This window comes from Bison bison, unplaced genomic scaffold, assembly GCF_000754665.1.
Source record: "Bison bison bison isolate TAMUID 2011002044 unplaced genomic scaffold, Bison_UMD1.0 scf7180017864174, whole genome shotgun sequence".
NCBI lineage: Eukaryota > Metazoa > Chordata > Mammalia > Artiodactyla > Bovidae > Bison > Bison bison.
In genome coordinates this window covers 1,328,046-1,343,544 of record NW_011494746.1, presented here as the reverse complement: position 1 = coordinate 1,343,544, position 15,499 = coordinate 1,328,046, and the positions used below count along the sequence as shown (strand labels likewise).

The window sequence follows — 15,499 nt, the reverse complement described above, 5'->3', positions numbered from 1 at the left end:
TTGGTTTTTCTACTTTACTTTTAGCTTCTTAGTCTCTCTCGCTGGTTTCTCTGTATTTTCCCAACCTATTAAAAATGGAAGGTCCTAAGTCTCTGGATCTCTTTTCTTCTCACTCACTTGGTGTCTCATTCAATGTTATATCATCTGTAATATGATAATTCCCCATTTTTTTCCTGTGCCCAGAACTTCTCTCTTGACCTTTAGCCTCGTATAATCAGTGTCCTGTTCGATGTCTCTATTTCAATATCCTGCCCTCTAAAGTCGTTCTCTCCATTGCCACCTCTTCCCAGTTATAATCACATTTGTCTAATTGCTGAGGCTGAAAATATTAAGAGCTATCATTTACCTGTTTCTTTTTCTCATACCCAAAGTGTGATCTATCAACAAGTTTTATTTACTCTCAAAATACATCCAGGATCTAATCATTTCTTGACTTCTTTACTAGTGCTACCCTGGTCCAAGTGACCACAATCACTTACCTGATTGATTATAGTAGCATCCTCACTTCCCACCTTCCGTACTTCAGTTTTCAATACAGCAGATGGGTCCTTTTAGAATGTAGGTTAGACTTAACTCATGACTACTTAAAACCCATGGCCTTCTGCTGGGGTCCAGCCCTGGTGGAGTCATTGAATTCGAAGGGGGTTTTTCTGCAAGGAGCAGGCTCTGTATATTGTGTATTCTTTAAAAGCTCCTTTGTTTAAAAGAAAATTTTTTTATCTTTTTCAGCCTTAGGCAATGCTCTGGGAGGCTTTGGATGTAAACTGGGGAATTCCTAGGCCCTGGGAGGTGCAAGCGGAGGTGGGGTAGTCGCCTTAAATCAGAAGTTGTTGTATAAATTTTTAAAGGTTTGTGTAGAGGGGGAGGGGGCTCGCCAGGTCGCCCAGCCGCAGTGTCCTGTAAGCCCTCTCATTCCTCGGGAGGTAGAGCACAGTCTCCCTCCTTTTCTTCGTCAATGGCAGAAAATATGATCTGCGCAGAAGGTGGAGACCCACTACCATCCACCGCTATAGCCTCTCCCATAGGCTATCCAACAACCTCATGACAGGGGTCCAGAACATTTTTAATCATATTTGTATGATAAGTTTTTAGTTGTTTTTTTTACCTTAACCGAAGTATCTAAATTAACAGTACCCTCTTCTGGAAACCAAGGACACTATTCTTGTACAAATGAAAAAAAATGATTGAATGGTAGATTTTTAAACTTTGATTCCTCTCTTAATAACTGCAAAATTACTCCTATAAAGAGCTGTCTTTGTTTGATTCACTGTTACCCATGTCAGAAAGTTAAGTATAGTAAAAGATTTAGTTTTAGTCTTCAGAAACCGGGTTTTCTCTCCAACCCTTTAACACTTCAATACTTCCCACTCCTACTTGCCCTGTCTATCCTACAGGGGGGTCTGCAGCACCCTGAGTGGGGTCCTAGCCGTCCCAAAAACTCAACACAGGGGGAACAGTAGGGCTGATGACCCTAATTGTTTCGAGGGGGAGCAATAGGGCTGATGACCCTACTTGCTGTGAGGGGGGAGGGCTGATGACCCTAACTGCTCTGAGGGGGAACAACAGGGCTGATGACCCAAATTGTTCCGAGGGGGGGGCAATAGGGCTGATGACCCTAATTGCTTCTAGGGGGGACCTACCTTTGAAAAGCCTGTCCAGGCGCCACTTACCGGGGTCCAGCCCCGGTGGATCCAGGGAATTCTAAGGGGAGACGGCTTCGGCGATCAGGATACGATAGAATTAAAGATACAAAGGGTGATCAAATAAGGATAGCTCAGTGAGAAAATTCAGTGGAGAAAAGAGGCTGAATAACTTGGTTTACGTGGAAAGCTAATAAAATTCCAAAATAAGGAATTTGAGTCACCTACGTAGACCGCAGGTGTCTTCCCGTTCTCCCGAAGGAGAGGAGACACTAAGGCCTCCCCGGTCAGATCTTAGAAGCCCAGGCAAATTTAGTAGGCTTGACAAGCCTCCATGCTCAAGATGGGAATTCAGCCAGAAGGTAAGAGAAGGAACGACATGGGGAGACCAAGTTTCAGTGAACAAGGCCCGCACTTTATTTTCCAAAGTAGTTTTTATACCTTAAGTTGTGCATAGAGGATAATGAGGAAGGGGTAGAGTCAGCAGTAAGCCAGGCTTTCTTCCTGCAAACTTATCATATGCAAAAGTTTGAATTACATCATCTTCTGGCCAAGAGGCCTGTTAACATTTTATCATCCTTTCTTCAGAAAACTTATTTTTCTCTAAAGGTGATTATTCTAAAGTCAGGCACCACCCTCCAAAAGCATTAGATAAAGTTGCATTCCTATAGGGCAAAGGTGTGGTGGGCTATAACAAGAAAAGAATTAACTCAAGGGTCCAAGGTTACAAACATTAAAGCTACTACTTACATTCCTATACACCAATTATATTAATCAATACACTCCCAGGGACACAGTAGGTAAGGGATATGGAAACTTAGCAGCAAACATTGGCCCAACAAGTGAAAAACCCTTCACCAATACAATTTCTAATCAATCTTTTAACTGCTCAAAGGAATCTGTATTTAGACAGTTTAGAACATATCATGCCTCTCAAGGTTGGGAGGCTGTGAACAATCACATGTGGCCGGAAGATCCTATTCAGGCAGGCTAGAGGACTTCCAAAGGAGTTTGTAGGTTGAAACCCTCTTGTCACACCCAGGAACTTTATTAACTGGAGCTGTAAGTTAACTCTTTTTCAGAGAGAGGTGGTGGGGGACAGCCCCCTGTAAAGTCAGAGGTGTAGGTGAGAGCACAAAGCAGTAAAGTAGGCAGACTCTGGTTTGGGGGGGTAGATGCTCGAGAATTTCCAGGGGGACCCCTGAGGCTCAATCCCACCTTTGCGGTATGCCAAGCCTCCTTCCTCATGACCTTTGCCACGGGCGGAGTTCCTTACGCTGGCTCCCAGCAGCCTTCCATCGTAGAGTAAAAGACACAGTTTCAGTTTCTTCAAAAAGGACCCGTAAGGTCCTGTGAAATTTAACCTCTGATCAGTCAGACTTCATCACCTGCTGTTCACTCCTGTCACCTACTCTACTCTAGCTACTCTGCATCCTGGACATACTCCCACATCAGGACTTCTGTTCTTCCGATTCCCTCTGCTTAGAGTGCTGTTCACCCGTCTGGCCTAATGGCAAGCTCCCTTGCCTCCTTCAACCTTTTTTCTCAGTGTTTCCTGAGGGAGGTCTTCCCTGATCACCCTGTTTGAACTTGTTCCCCATTCCCTATCTAATATTTCTTCTTTTAACTTACAGCTGTTATACTTTTACTTAATCATCATGTATATTCTTTCTTATCAACCTAGAATGTAAGCTTCATAAGGACATGAATTTTTGTTTCTTGTTCACTGCTGTATTGCTAGTGCCTAGAAGAGTGTTGGCACTATAGCAGATACCCAATACATATTTGTTGCGTGGATGGAGGCGTGAATGATAAAAAATTGGAAGTAACTTATATAGCTAACTAACATTACAGAAATTGTTTAGTAAATTATCCAACATTCACTAGTGTAGAATAATGAAGTTATTTTAAAAGCTCACAAAACCTGAATAATCTGTGGAGAAGTGCTCTTAATGGAAAATAAAATTGAAGTTGAGACTTCAACACGGATTTACTAAGTGCTTCCTGTCATAGTGGTTAAGTGGTCTGACGTAGAGTCAGACTCAGTTTCAAAAACTTAAAACCAATGTCTCATCATCATTAAGATATTTTTTGCTTCCATAAGCATGTGTGTTTCTGTATGGAAGAGAAGACTCAACTCAGTCTGCCTTAAACACTAAGGAAGCTTTCTGACTCATTAGCTGAAAATCTGGAGGACAGTTGCTCTAAGGCTGGTTGATTCGGTGTTTCAGTGATATTATCAAAGACCAGGTTTCTTTTTGACCATTCGTTGTTTTGTCCAGATTATCAGCTTTATCCAAGGCTGTTTTTCCTCAAAGTCGAAAGAGGGGTGGCAGAAGCAATAAATAGGTTATGTGTGTTCTTGCTCAGTCAAGTGAGAAAGAGGTACAAAGAAAGACTGACAGACTGCTTTTCCAAAAGAACAAGAAACTTCGTTTTCAGTATCCTTTTGCATAACTCCTTTCAGATTTCAGTAGTCTGAATTGGGTCCTGTGCCAACAACTAAACCAGTTACTCTGGCTGAGGGAATGATCTAAGCAGGCCCCATCTTTGGAGCTAAGGGGTGAGGTCAGATTTCACTGAAGCACATGGCTGCATGCATAAAAAAGAGGTAGCTACAGATCTGATCTTGTCAAGAAAATGAGTCCTTTGTCCACTTCTTGACTGAAATTGGGGCGCCCTCGGCAGAATTGGCTGACTAAACCATATGGAATGGATTCACCATCACCTGGAGACAAAGACAGGGCAGGGTGTGCTGGGCAAGCAAAAGGAACGTATTGACAGCGGGTAGTGCTCTACCTGTCCTCCTCACACCACCTGCCAACACCACATAGGGATACTGTTTGTTTCTGCTGCTGGCACTCTGAGCCAGCAAGACCCCTGGGGTGACTGCAGAGTGATATGATCAGGACAGCAACTTTTGACATGGAGTAATGAGTGACATCTTTATTTGGATGTCCCATAAGCAGTTCACACAAACTCAGTGTGTTTAAAATTAAACTCATCAGCTTCTTTCCCAAAAAGCTCCTTTAAACCCAATCTCAGTATAATGATAAACAAGACTTATCAGTGCCTTTATACACGTCCATAATGACAGGTATTATAACCATATGAAAAATATTAAAAAAATAAACATGAAAATCGTTCTATGTCTGGTTGGCATGTTTAGGGATAATTTTTCCTCTAATACTTTATTATTTTGTAAATTTCCATTAATGTGGTTATGTAATGGGTCCATTATCAATAAGAAATTTGTGTAGAGAATGGTTCTGTGATACAACAGTACCCTATCATCTCCTAAATGAAGGTTTTATTACCTATGTAGAAATGTATCCGATAGTAACTTTTTCAAAAATGCATAGTCTCTGTTTATGGATGCTCTTTACAGCTATACAAACAAAAGACTTTTCAGGGAGCAGAATCTCCTTATTAATCTTAATTGGGTACTATATTTTCATTTAGCAGTAGTATCTAGCATGTGGCAGGCACTATCAGTGTGTTACTTGCTATGGATATGAAAATAAATACTGCCCTCAAAAAGCTTACACCTTAATGGAGAGGATAGCTAAACCAACAGTCAGCTACAGTACAGTCTGATGGATGCCATAGGAGAGGTGATCACAGACTGAAATAAAGTTTTGTCTTATGATTGCATTATGAGTTGTGGTTAAACTAATCTTTTTTACCCCCAGAGTCTTTCTTCAGTTCGTGTGGTAGTTTACATAAGCTAAGTGAAGAGCCACTGATTCCTCCTCCACTTCCACCTCGAAAAAAATTTGATCAGGATGCTTCAAATTCCAAGGTAGGGAATTTCCCCAGTGGTCCAGTGGTTAGGATGCTGTTTTTCCATTACAGGAGGCACAAGTTTGATCCCTGGTCAGGGAACTGTAGATCCTACATGCTGTGCCTTTCAGCCAACAAGAGCAACAACAAAAATCCAAGGTAGTCAACAGGACTTGGGTTTGCCTCAACTTATTCAAAGTTGTGAATCTTCAAAACAGTGCTTATTCTTAAAAAGAGTCTGTCAATTATAATTTGGTTACCGTTTATGTTTTTTAAATACTTAGGTTGTTTTATTTAGAATATACCTTAAATAATTGTTTAATCCTCATAATACTTTTTCTTAAAAAAAAAAAAAGAGGCTGGGCAGATTCATAGATACTCAGAAGTACATTTTCTTTTGGGTAGAGATGGGAAAAACTGTAGTATTCAAAGCATTCTCCAAACTTTCAGCTGGTGCTTCTCAAACTTCAGGCTGCATCAGATGCATCTGAAAGGTTTGTTAAAACCAGATGGCCAGAATTTCTGATTCAGTTGGTCTGGGGCAGGGCCCAAGAATTTTCATTTATAACAAATCCCTATTAAGGCTTCCCTGGTGGCTCAGACGGTAAAGAATCTGCCTGAAATGCAGGAGACCCGGTTTCAATCCTTGGGTCAGGAAGATCCCTGGAGAAGGGAATGGCTACCTACTCCAGTATACTTGCCTGGAGAATTCCATGGAATGGGGAGCCTGGCAGGCTGCACCCCATGGGGTCACAAAGAGTCAGACTCAACTGAGCAACTAACACTTTCAATAGTGCTGATGCTGCTGATCCTGGGTCAAACTTTGGAGAACCACCACTCTGAAGTTCACTGGGGATAGTAGAAGTAAATGGCCAAAAAGCAGAAGATGGATATTAAGACCTCTTGACATCATGTTCTTTCATGTCTTGTTGTTCATTCACTAAGTCATGTCCGCCTCTTTGAGACCCCATGGACTGCATCACACCAGGCTTCCCTGTCCTTCATTATCTCCCGGAGTTTGCTCAAACTCCTGTCCATTTAGTCGGTGATGCCATCCAACCATCTCATCCTTTGCTGCCCCCTTTTCTTGCCCTCATTCTTTCCTAGCATCATGGTGTTTTCTAGGGAGTCAGCTCTTCTTATCCATCAGGTGGCCAAGTATTGGAACTTCAGCTTCAGCATTCATGTCTACAAAACTAAATATTCTTTTTACTTACTTGCCCATTATTATAATTAAAATGCATAAATTTATAAACTGTATCTACAAAGCAAGATAATCTGAGGCTTTATAAGATTTCAGTTAAAACATCTCATATATAAAAATATTAAACTGAGCCCTGAGTGAAACTGGGAGTAATTTATTCATAAATCTGATCATTAAACCAGATTAACCTATTTTGTGTCTCTGGATTTAACTTAACACATAAGAATTTTTTAGTCTTTAAAACTTTTTCTTATAGATGTTTCAAGAGAACAGAGGTATAATGTAATTTTTTTGTTTTTGAGGGAACTATGAAATCTGATGATGACCCCCCTGCTATTCCACCAAGACAACCTCCTCCTCCAAAGGTAAAACCCAGAGTTCCTGCTCCCGCTGGTCCATTTGACGGGCCTCTGCACAGCCCACCTCCACCGCCGCCGAGAGACCCTCTTCCTGATACCCCTCCACCGGTTCCACTTCGGCCTCCAGAACACTTTATAAACTGTCCGTTTACCCTTCAGCCACCTCCACTGGGACATCTTCACAGAGATCCAGACTGGTTCAGAGACGTTAGTACGTGTCCAAATTCTCCGAACACTCCTCCTAGCACACCCTCTCCAAGGGTACCTCGTCGATGCTACGTGCTCAGTTCTAGTCAAAATAATCTTGCTCATCCTCAAGCTCCCCCTGTTCCACCAAGGCAGAATTCAAGCCCTCATCTACCAAAACTGCCACCAAAGACTTACAAACGGGAGCTTTCACACCCCCCAGTGTATAGACTGCCTTTGTTAGAAAATGCAGAAACTCCTCAATGACCCTAGCCATATGTAGTCATTGACACTGGAATGATATTTGTAAAGTTTCTTTTTTTTTTTAATTTATTCAAAAAAGGCATAGTATTTTAGTACTTTTAAAAAAATAATGCTCTTACAAAAATGCTACTGATCAAATAAGCTTTTCAGAATTGGAAAAATAAAAATACAGAAGTCATTTACCATTATCCTCAGGTGATCAGTAGCATTGCCTTGTCTTGGATCCTCAGTGCTGCCAAAAGGCCAGTATAAGGAATTTATATTTGCACTGTAGACTCTGCTAAAATATGGTTTAAAGTGAAATTGATTGCACTGAAAGGGGATAGTGCATTTGTGGAATTTTTCAAATTTGAGTAACAGATGACTATTTAAGGCAGTGAATTTACACACATATAGGGGGTGTGTGGTGATACTGATTTTTAAGCTTCTTTGACCATCTTTGTTTTTACATCTAGTTTTTACCGAAAATTGTGAATAACACCCACTATTCTTAAACTCTTCAATGCCATGTCTTAAATGCCAGAATTTGCTGCTGAAGACAAAAGTGAAAAATAGAATGAAAATAATAGAATGCACTGTGTTTATTATGTTGTCAAAATGTAAAGACTACCTAACTCAGTCATAGAGGGAAAAAGGGCATATATCTTGTACAGATGTGCCTTTTTGTTTTTGCGGACTATGGTGTCTTTAGCTAACGAGTTGCCTATTGTTTTGGAAAACAAAGTTAATATGCCATATATGTACAGTTTTGTTTATATTGTATATTTAAAAATAATGCTAATAACCTATATAAATTTATGTGACTCAAGGCCTATAATACAATCTGCTACTTTACTAATTCATAAATCCGGAGGATAATTTTCTTATGGCATAGGAACCAACTGCATTGCCTTCAAAACCAAGTAACTTTCTCTATAAATCTCGTGTTAACTAAAATTTTTTAAAGTATTTTTTTAGATTGGTAATATTTAAACCAGCAGTTAAAGCTTTATTAAACTTTTTAATCAGAGAAGTGATTAAAACTTTTATTTGCCATTTGTACTCCTCTGTTCAAAGTGATGAAAAAGCGTGTTTTGCTCTTAGTGCTAGCAGCAGTTGTAAAGTAGCCAAAAGCCACATTGTTTATTTACTGGTCTGTGGCCTTTTACTGTGCTTTGTATCAGAGTTCCTAACAAGATTAATAAATCACCCCAGTCTTAATTTTTAAAAGACTTTTAAAATGTGTTTTCATTATAAGGAACAAGGGGGTAAGACTGTCGAATTCTGTACAAGTAATACATATACACACATTATTTTCAGTTATTTTGTGCAGTTTAAATTCCATAATCCCAAAGAATTTAAGTGATGTAAACTTTAGAGGGAAGAGGGGAAACTGTCTTCACCGTTAAACGCGATCACAAGCTTCCTGCAACCGTTTTATGCATTTGAGATGAAAATTTAGGAGCCTATTAGGAACTCGAGATAAGCAGACTATAGCCACCCTCGGTAGTATCTTGGAAGCTGCCTTGATTTAAAGCCAGTAATTAAAAAAAAAAAAAAAAAACTTTATCAGTCTCCAGCCAGGTAAAAACGCTCAGGTTGGCGTTGTCTGGAAAAGTGATTTAAACTGCCCGTTCGTTAAGCCACACTTGTAATTTAGGGGAGAATGAGACGGTTTCGCGCGTAGGGGTGCCTTGGCCCACCGTTGGGCAGCGCTGGAAGAACGCTGCCTTCCGGGTTTTGTGGCTTCGCGCACGCGCCGTAGCCCCAACTCCGCCACCGGGACGCGCCGGGGCCCTGGCAAGGCGGGGCCTGGAATAGTGCGCGTGAATGTGACGTCGCTGCGTGCGACGCCTCTTGTTGCCGGGCAGCGATGGCGGCTTCTTTGGAGTCCTCTGGGGAGGATCCACTGCGGAACTTTGTGCGAGTTTTGGAGAAGCGAGATGGCACGGTGTTACGACTGCAGCAGTATGGCTCCGGCGGCGTGGGTTGTGTTGTTTGGGACGCTGCCATTGTCCTTTCTAAATACCTGGAAACGCCCGGATTTTCCGGCGATGGGGCCCACGCGCTGAGCCGGCGGTCGGTGCTAGAGCTGGGCTCAGGCACCGGAGCTGTGGGGCTCATGGCCGCTACTCTCGGGTAAGACCTGGCGGGAGGGTACGCCGCTTTGTTCGGGAACCCCGATTACTGGCTTCCCACTCTTTCGCCTACACGTAAATCAACGTTATTTTATAGGGCAGATGTTATAGTCACCGATCTTGAGGAATTGCAAGACTTGCTGAAGATGAATATTGATATGAACAAGCATCTTGTCACTGGTTCTGTTCAAGCCAAGGTACTGAAATGGTTTGTATGGCCTTTCAGCTTGTTTTAAGATAACAATTTGTAGTTTGCTGTAAATCGCGTTTCACTGAAAGCAAGATTAATACGAGTGGAGATTTCTGGGTCTTTTTATAAAACAAGACTATTTTAAATTAGTAAAGCAACAGTTTAAAATATGTGGTTGACGTTTTTAAGGGGGGAAGAATTAGAAGACTTTCCTTCTCCGCCAGACTATATACTGATGGCTGACTGCATATACTACGAAGAGGTGAGTATTTCATGAGTGGAGTCTCTTCCTTTAGAAGACTTAAACTGTATTTCGAGGATTCTGGAGCACGCATTACTTAGCATTTTAACATCTCTGAATGCAGGATATATGTTCCATAGTTGATGAACAAAGAGAAAGGTCACCAGGAACTACGTATATGTACTCATGATTAACATAGAGGTCCCTGAACCTTATTGAGAAAAGTGTTACGTGCATTTTAGGAGGCCTCCGTAAAATTTTTAAAGGATTTTTTATTCTGAATCTCCTGTAAAAGGTTAAGATTTCTTTTTTTTTTTTTAAGTTAGCTGTAAGTTGCATCCTAAAGGATTCATTGTTTGGGGGCAAGATTTATTATATTTATAGAATTTTTTTTCTTTTAGAATATCAGTTTGTATAGTGTAAGCATCAATCATTTTTTTACAATAATGAACATTGAACCAACTTATATTCAAGTTAAAGTTGGACCTACTTTCATAAGTAAATTGTTGATTGTTTAAATATTGTTAGAGTAAGCTTTAAGAATGCTGTCAATTCCATTTTTACCCATGGGTACTCCAAAATGCAATCACTTGAATCCATTCTTGGAAGCTGAAATTAATACAATGGTTGATTAGTTAAGAGTTTACCAATCATTAGTTACAGAGTTGTTAACTGTGTTTACTGGGTTGGATTGATTCAAAGGTGTGTGAATTGTAAGGGAGTTATAATTATCTCCTCTGCCTCCCCTACCCCCTTTTATAGTAAACAAATGTGTTTTTAAAAGTCATTAACAAAAATCATATTCCTTTTTGAACAGTCTTTGGAGCCACTGTTGAAAACCCTAAAAGATCTCAGTGGGTCTGAGACTTGTATTATATGTTGTTATGAACAGCGAACAATGGGAAAAAATCCAGAAATCGAGAAAAAATATTTTGAGGTGAGTACTCTATTAGATCTGCATTTGTAGGGATTACCCTTCAGAGAGGCTATGTGTGACTTTGTGTTTCAGTATATTGTGGTAATTTTGAGTAGGGAAAACATTCTGCTTGTATGAACCCAAGGAGAGAATTCTTTAGAGCACACCATTCTAACAACTGCTGCCAGCCTCCCCCGCCCCAGTACCCCCGTTCTGATCCTTTATTTTTCTTTTCTGATTTGTTGATCTAGTATGTGTAAAGCCATGTAAAATAATAATGTGACACCCTTGTCTTTTCTGAGAAAGTTTTCAGTGTTTATCAGACAAGTTGCTGGCTTTTAGGAACATATTAATGATGTATATATTTTTTGGAGAATACATCATAGAAACATGATATGTGATATGTTGAAACATGATATGTTTTCATTTCAGTATTTTCCACTGTATTTTTATGGTAGCTTTGGCCATTGTATCCTACCTATTTTGAAGTTGTTCTTTTTCTTTTTTTTTTCCTTTTGCAAGAATTAATGACCCACAGGAAGCTGCAGAAGTAGTACTTAGAATCCCATTTGTCTTTCCCCCATCTTCCTCCAGTGGTCACCCAAATGCTTCTTATGGGTAAAGATCATCATATGACAAGTGGTTCCTCTTAAGGAAACATCTTTATGGCTCTTCAGTTTTATCTTCTGAAAGGGTTACTTTGGGTAAAGTGACTCTTCATGACTCTGCCTCAGATATATGGTGAAATGGTTTTTTACTTTTATGTTTTTCTTGACTGTGAAGAACTTTAATGAACTTCTGAAATAGTGTATACTTGAAAATTTGATATCATTAATCAGTTTTCAGTTGAGTTAAAACATATCAAATGCATATATATCAAGTGCTTAGCTCAACTTTTCATATACCCCTCCCAGTCAGTATTCCAAAGGTAACCACCATTCTGATTTCTGTCAGCAACGGATAGTTCATATTATTGAATTTGAATTGCATCTTTTTTAAATTTATAGCTCCTTCAACTAGACTTTGACTTTGAAAAAATTCCTTTGGAAAAACATGATGAAGAATATCGAAGTGAAGATATTCACATTTTATACATCAGAAAGAAAAAATCGGTAAATACATGTTTGCCTTATCATCCTCTGAAGTGATTTCACTAGCTGGACACTGTCTCTGAGCTTGAGTATGATGTAGATATTAATTTTCATGTGGGGAAATGGCTATAATGATTAACAGAACCAGGGCACTAATGCTCAGTGTTAAGATTGCCTAACTTATCGGGCCTCCGGTGTTTTCTCTAAAAGGCAGACTTTTTTTGTAAAGGTCATTTCTAGCTGTAAATTATATAGCTTTATAATTGGGCATTACCTCAGACAAGTAACTTAGCTATTTATAAATTTCTGTTATCTCTTAGAGGTTTTCAAATGCCAGTTCTGACCTTTGTGAACTCTCTCCAACCATTCAAGTTTTTTTTTTTTTTAACTAGTCCAACTATAACATAGTTATATGTTTTTATTTTTTGGTCTGTCCAATAAAGAAAAATGCACTCAATTAAATAGAATCTTTATGTTCCCCTTTTAGATTGCTTCCTTTACCCATTATAATAAGTACATTTTATGCAGTGTCTCGTATTTGAATGTGTAGAAGGGAAGAATTGTGTCCCATCTACCTTTGTACCCCAGCACCTTGTGTGTATGTGACTGGTATAAGGCAAGAACAAGATCACTTTTATGAATTGAGGGTGCTAAACGTGATTTAGTTCCATTTGTTTCTTTTATCTTTCCTTTGGATTTGTGGTGAAGTTTTTTGATTTATGTGCATTCTAGCCAAAAGCAGATAATGTGCATTTTTTGGAATCAGGAGTAGGTGTTGGAACTACAAAGAAAGAAGAGCAGTGGGATTAGTAATTCAGGTCAGCTATTAGGTGGCATGGTTCTAGAGATAAAACAATGAATTAAAAATGTTTTATGCCTTAAAGGATCCAGTTTTAGCCAAAGCTGTTGTATAGTTTTAAAAGTAGGGTTTTTTGTTTTTGTTTTTTTTGAGGCTTAAAAATTTTGTATTTCCTAAATATAAAGGCTTTTTTTGGGGGGTGGGCAGAGAGTCATTTGTTTTTTTAACTTGATATAATTTATATACAATAAAGTTTACACTTAAGCCATTTTTAGTGTATTTACCTAATTGGACAACCATCACCACGTTTTAATTTTAAACATTTTCATTACCCCCAAAAGGAACCCCATACCTTTTAGCAGTTACACCTTTTTCCTGCCTTCCCCAACCCCTAGCAACCACCAGTCTGTATCTCTGTGGATTTGCCCATTCTGAACATTTCATACAGATGGAATCACATGATGTGTGCTTCTTCTGTCTGGCTTCTTTCATTCAGCAGTGTTTTCTAGGGTGCATCAGCACTTCACTTCTTTTACACTTGAATACTAGTCCTTTGTATGGATATGCCACACCTTATCTTCGTTCATCAGTTGATGAGCATTTCCGTTGTTTCCACTTTGGGCTCTAATGAATGATCCTGTTGTGAATATTCATGTGAAACTATTGTGTGGCGTGTTTCATCTCTTGAGGGTGTGTATACCCATCGTGGAATTGCTAGGGCACACAGGAACTCTTTGTTTAGCTTTTTGAGGACTTGCCAAACTATTCCAAAGCTGCTATACTATTTTCCTTTCTCACCAGCACTGTCTGCATTTTCCAGTTTCTCCATATCCTCCTTAACATTTATTGTTGTTAATCTTTTTTATTGTAGTCATCTCAGTAGGTATGAAGTGGTAATCACTTTGTGGTTTTTATTTCCCTAATGACTAATGATGTTGAGTATCTTTTTGTGTACTTATTGGCCTTTTTACATATTTGTAGAAACCCTTTGCCTGTTTTAAAATTGAGTTGTCTTCACTGTTGAGTTGTAAACATTCTTCATATATCCTGGACACCAGACTCATACGAGATTTATGACTTCCAAATATTTTCTTCCCATTCTGTGGGTTGTCCTTTTCTTTTCTTAATAGTATGTCCTTTGAAACACAGAGGTTTTTAATTTTGATGATGTCTAGTATATCTGTTCTTTCTTTGGTTGCTTGTACTTGAGGCATTAACAAAGACCATCTCTAAGCATTATATATAGCTATTCATTTGAATTGCATTTAGCTGTCAGCAAGCATAATAGCTAGTATTAAATACCCAGTAAATATTTAATATATAATAAGAAATCAGTCTTTTAAGGTTTCATTTTTTTTTCTTATAGAAATTCCCATCATGAAATCTTTAGTCATCTTACCCAAGCCTCTACCAACGTGGGTAAGCTAATAACGTGAATGAAGCATGTGAATACAGCATGGGAAGATTGTGTTCACAGATTTTTTCAGCATGTCTTTAGGGATCCGATCTATAGACAACCACCACCGGCTGCCTGCAATATGAAAAATGACTTGACTGACTGCCTACCTGCCAATGGGCCTGAAATCCAACTTAGTTTACTTTTAGCTCCACATCAAGTTCTGCTTAAAAGAAACATTGTGTCAGTCACTCCTCCAATAAAAATAGGTACTGAGGTTAGCCTAAAGTCTGCCAAAAATAATGAAGTAGCATGGTTGGCTTGGCATGTTTTCAGGAAAATAGAGGTAAGTTGACCCAGTTTCTAAAGAGAGGTATCAGTTACTCTTTAATAATGTTTAAATTCAAATCAGTAAATTTTAATTTGTCATCAAGATAAGTTTAAGAGAGGGTTTTAACATTTAAAAATGGGCTTTATTTTAAGTATCTTCCACTTCATTGTTTTTCAGACAACTTTAATATTTGTGTTCTTTTACTTGGGGGAAAAAAAATGAAAAGACTGTTTTGTGACCAAAGTTCTGTGCTTTTCCTTTACCGTACTGATTATAGTATAATTTACCCTGTGAATTACATAATAAATTATACTGTGGTTGGTTAGTAAAGAAGAAAGAAGTCAGAGTGCAAGGGAGGGAAAGATCCTGGTAAAAATTTTTTATTTGAGGATGGAGTGAGAATGAAAGGCCCAGCCTCAGGCTCGTGCATTTATGTGTCTTGTGCACTCTTCCTCCTGTGTAGCTTCCAGGAAAATGTGGCTAAATTCACTGGTGATCACTTGTTTATATGAAACAGGAAGCTATTTAAAATACTACAAGTGTACTTCTGTGTACATTTACCAAATGATTTTTTTTCTGTGTGGTCTCTGTTTTATGTTACGATAATCATCTGTTCGCAGACTGATCTGTCAGGACTTCCCAGTCACACTGGTTCCAAAGCGTAATAGTAACCAGATGGAATGCTGGTACTTAACAGGCATTGGTGCTAGGTGGCACATTTTATGTGTTAAAATAAACATTGTTTTTGAGATCCTGTGACTTTGAGAATGTTTCAGAAATAGCTTTAGAGAAAATAAATGTTTAAAGCAGGTGACTGCTTTCCAGAAAGAGCAAAAGCAGCCCTAGAGAAATTAAAGATTAACATCAAGAGAAAATTTTTTTCCTTCAGGCTTTCTTCAGTCTTTAACTTTTGTTCTGCTGTTTGTTTTTTTCCCCAAACTGCTCTTGCTGCTGCTGCTGCTGCTAAGTCATTTCAGTCATG

General features: G+C 39.0%; 2 protein-coding genes across 3 annotated transcripts in view; both read left to right on the top strand.

Annotated features, from left to right (window-relative positions):
- Positions 1-8,648, top strand: part of SOS2 (son of sevenless homolog 2 (Drosophila)) — a gene marked incomplete at its 5' end in the record, with an annotated part of 80,698 nt that extends 72,050 nt beyond the window's left edge. Inside the window, 2 exons of the mRNA XM_010842280.1 lie at positions 5,333-5,442; positions 6,930-8,648. Coding sequence (XP_010840582.1) covers positions 5,333-5,442; positions 6,930-7,439 — 620 coding nt within the window. The remainder of the gene's footprint in view (positions 1-5,332; positions 5,443-6,929) is intronic.
- A 595-nt stretch (positions 8,649-9,243) lies between these two features.
- Positions 9,244-15,268, top strand: VCPKMT (valosin containing protein lysine (K) methyltransferase). Of its 2 annotated transcripts, XM_010842248.1 has the most exons (6): positions 9,244-9,554; positions 9,651-9,761; positions 9,933-10,005; positions 10,802-10,921; positions 11,908-12,012; positions 14,157-15,268. In XM_010842248.1, the coding sequence occupies exons 1-6, from the start codon at positions 9,289-9,291 to the stop codon at positions 14,169-14,171; spliced, it is 690 nt and encodes a 229-aa protein (XP_010840550.1). In that variant the 5' UTR covers positions 9,244-9,288; the 3' UTR covers positions 14,172-15,268. The 2 variants fall into 2 exon arrangements, with proteins under 2 accessions (XP_010840550.1, XP_010840549.1); XM_010842247.1 differs by lacking the exon at positions 9,933-10,005 and having other exon boundaries at positions 9,263-9,554; positions 9,651-9,750.
- The last annotated feature ends 231 nt before the right edge of the window (positions 15,269-15,499 follow it).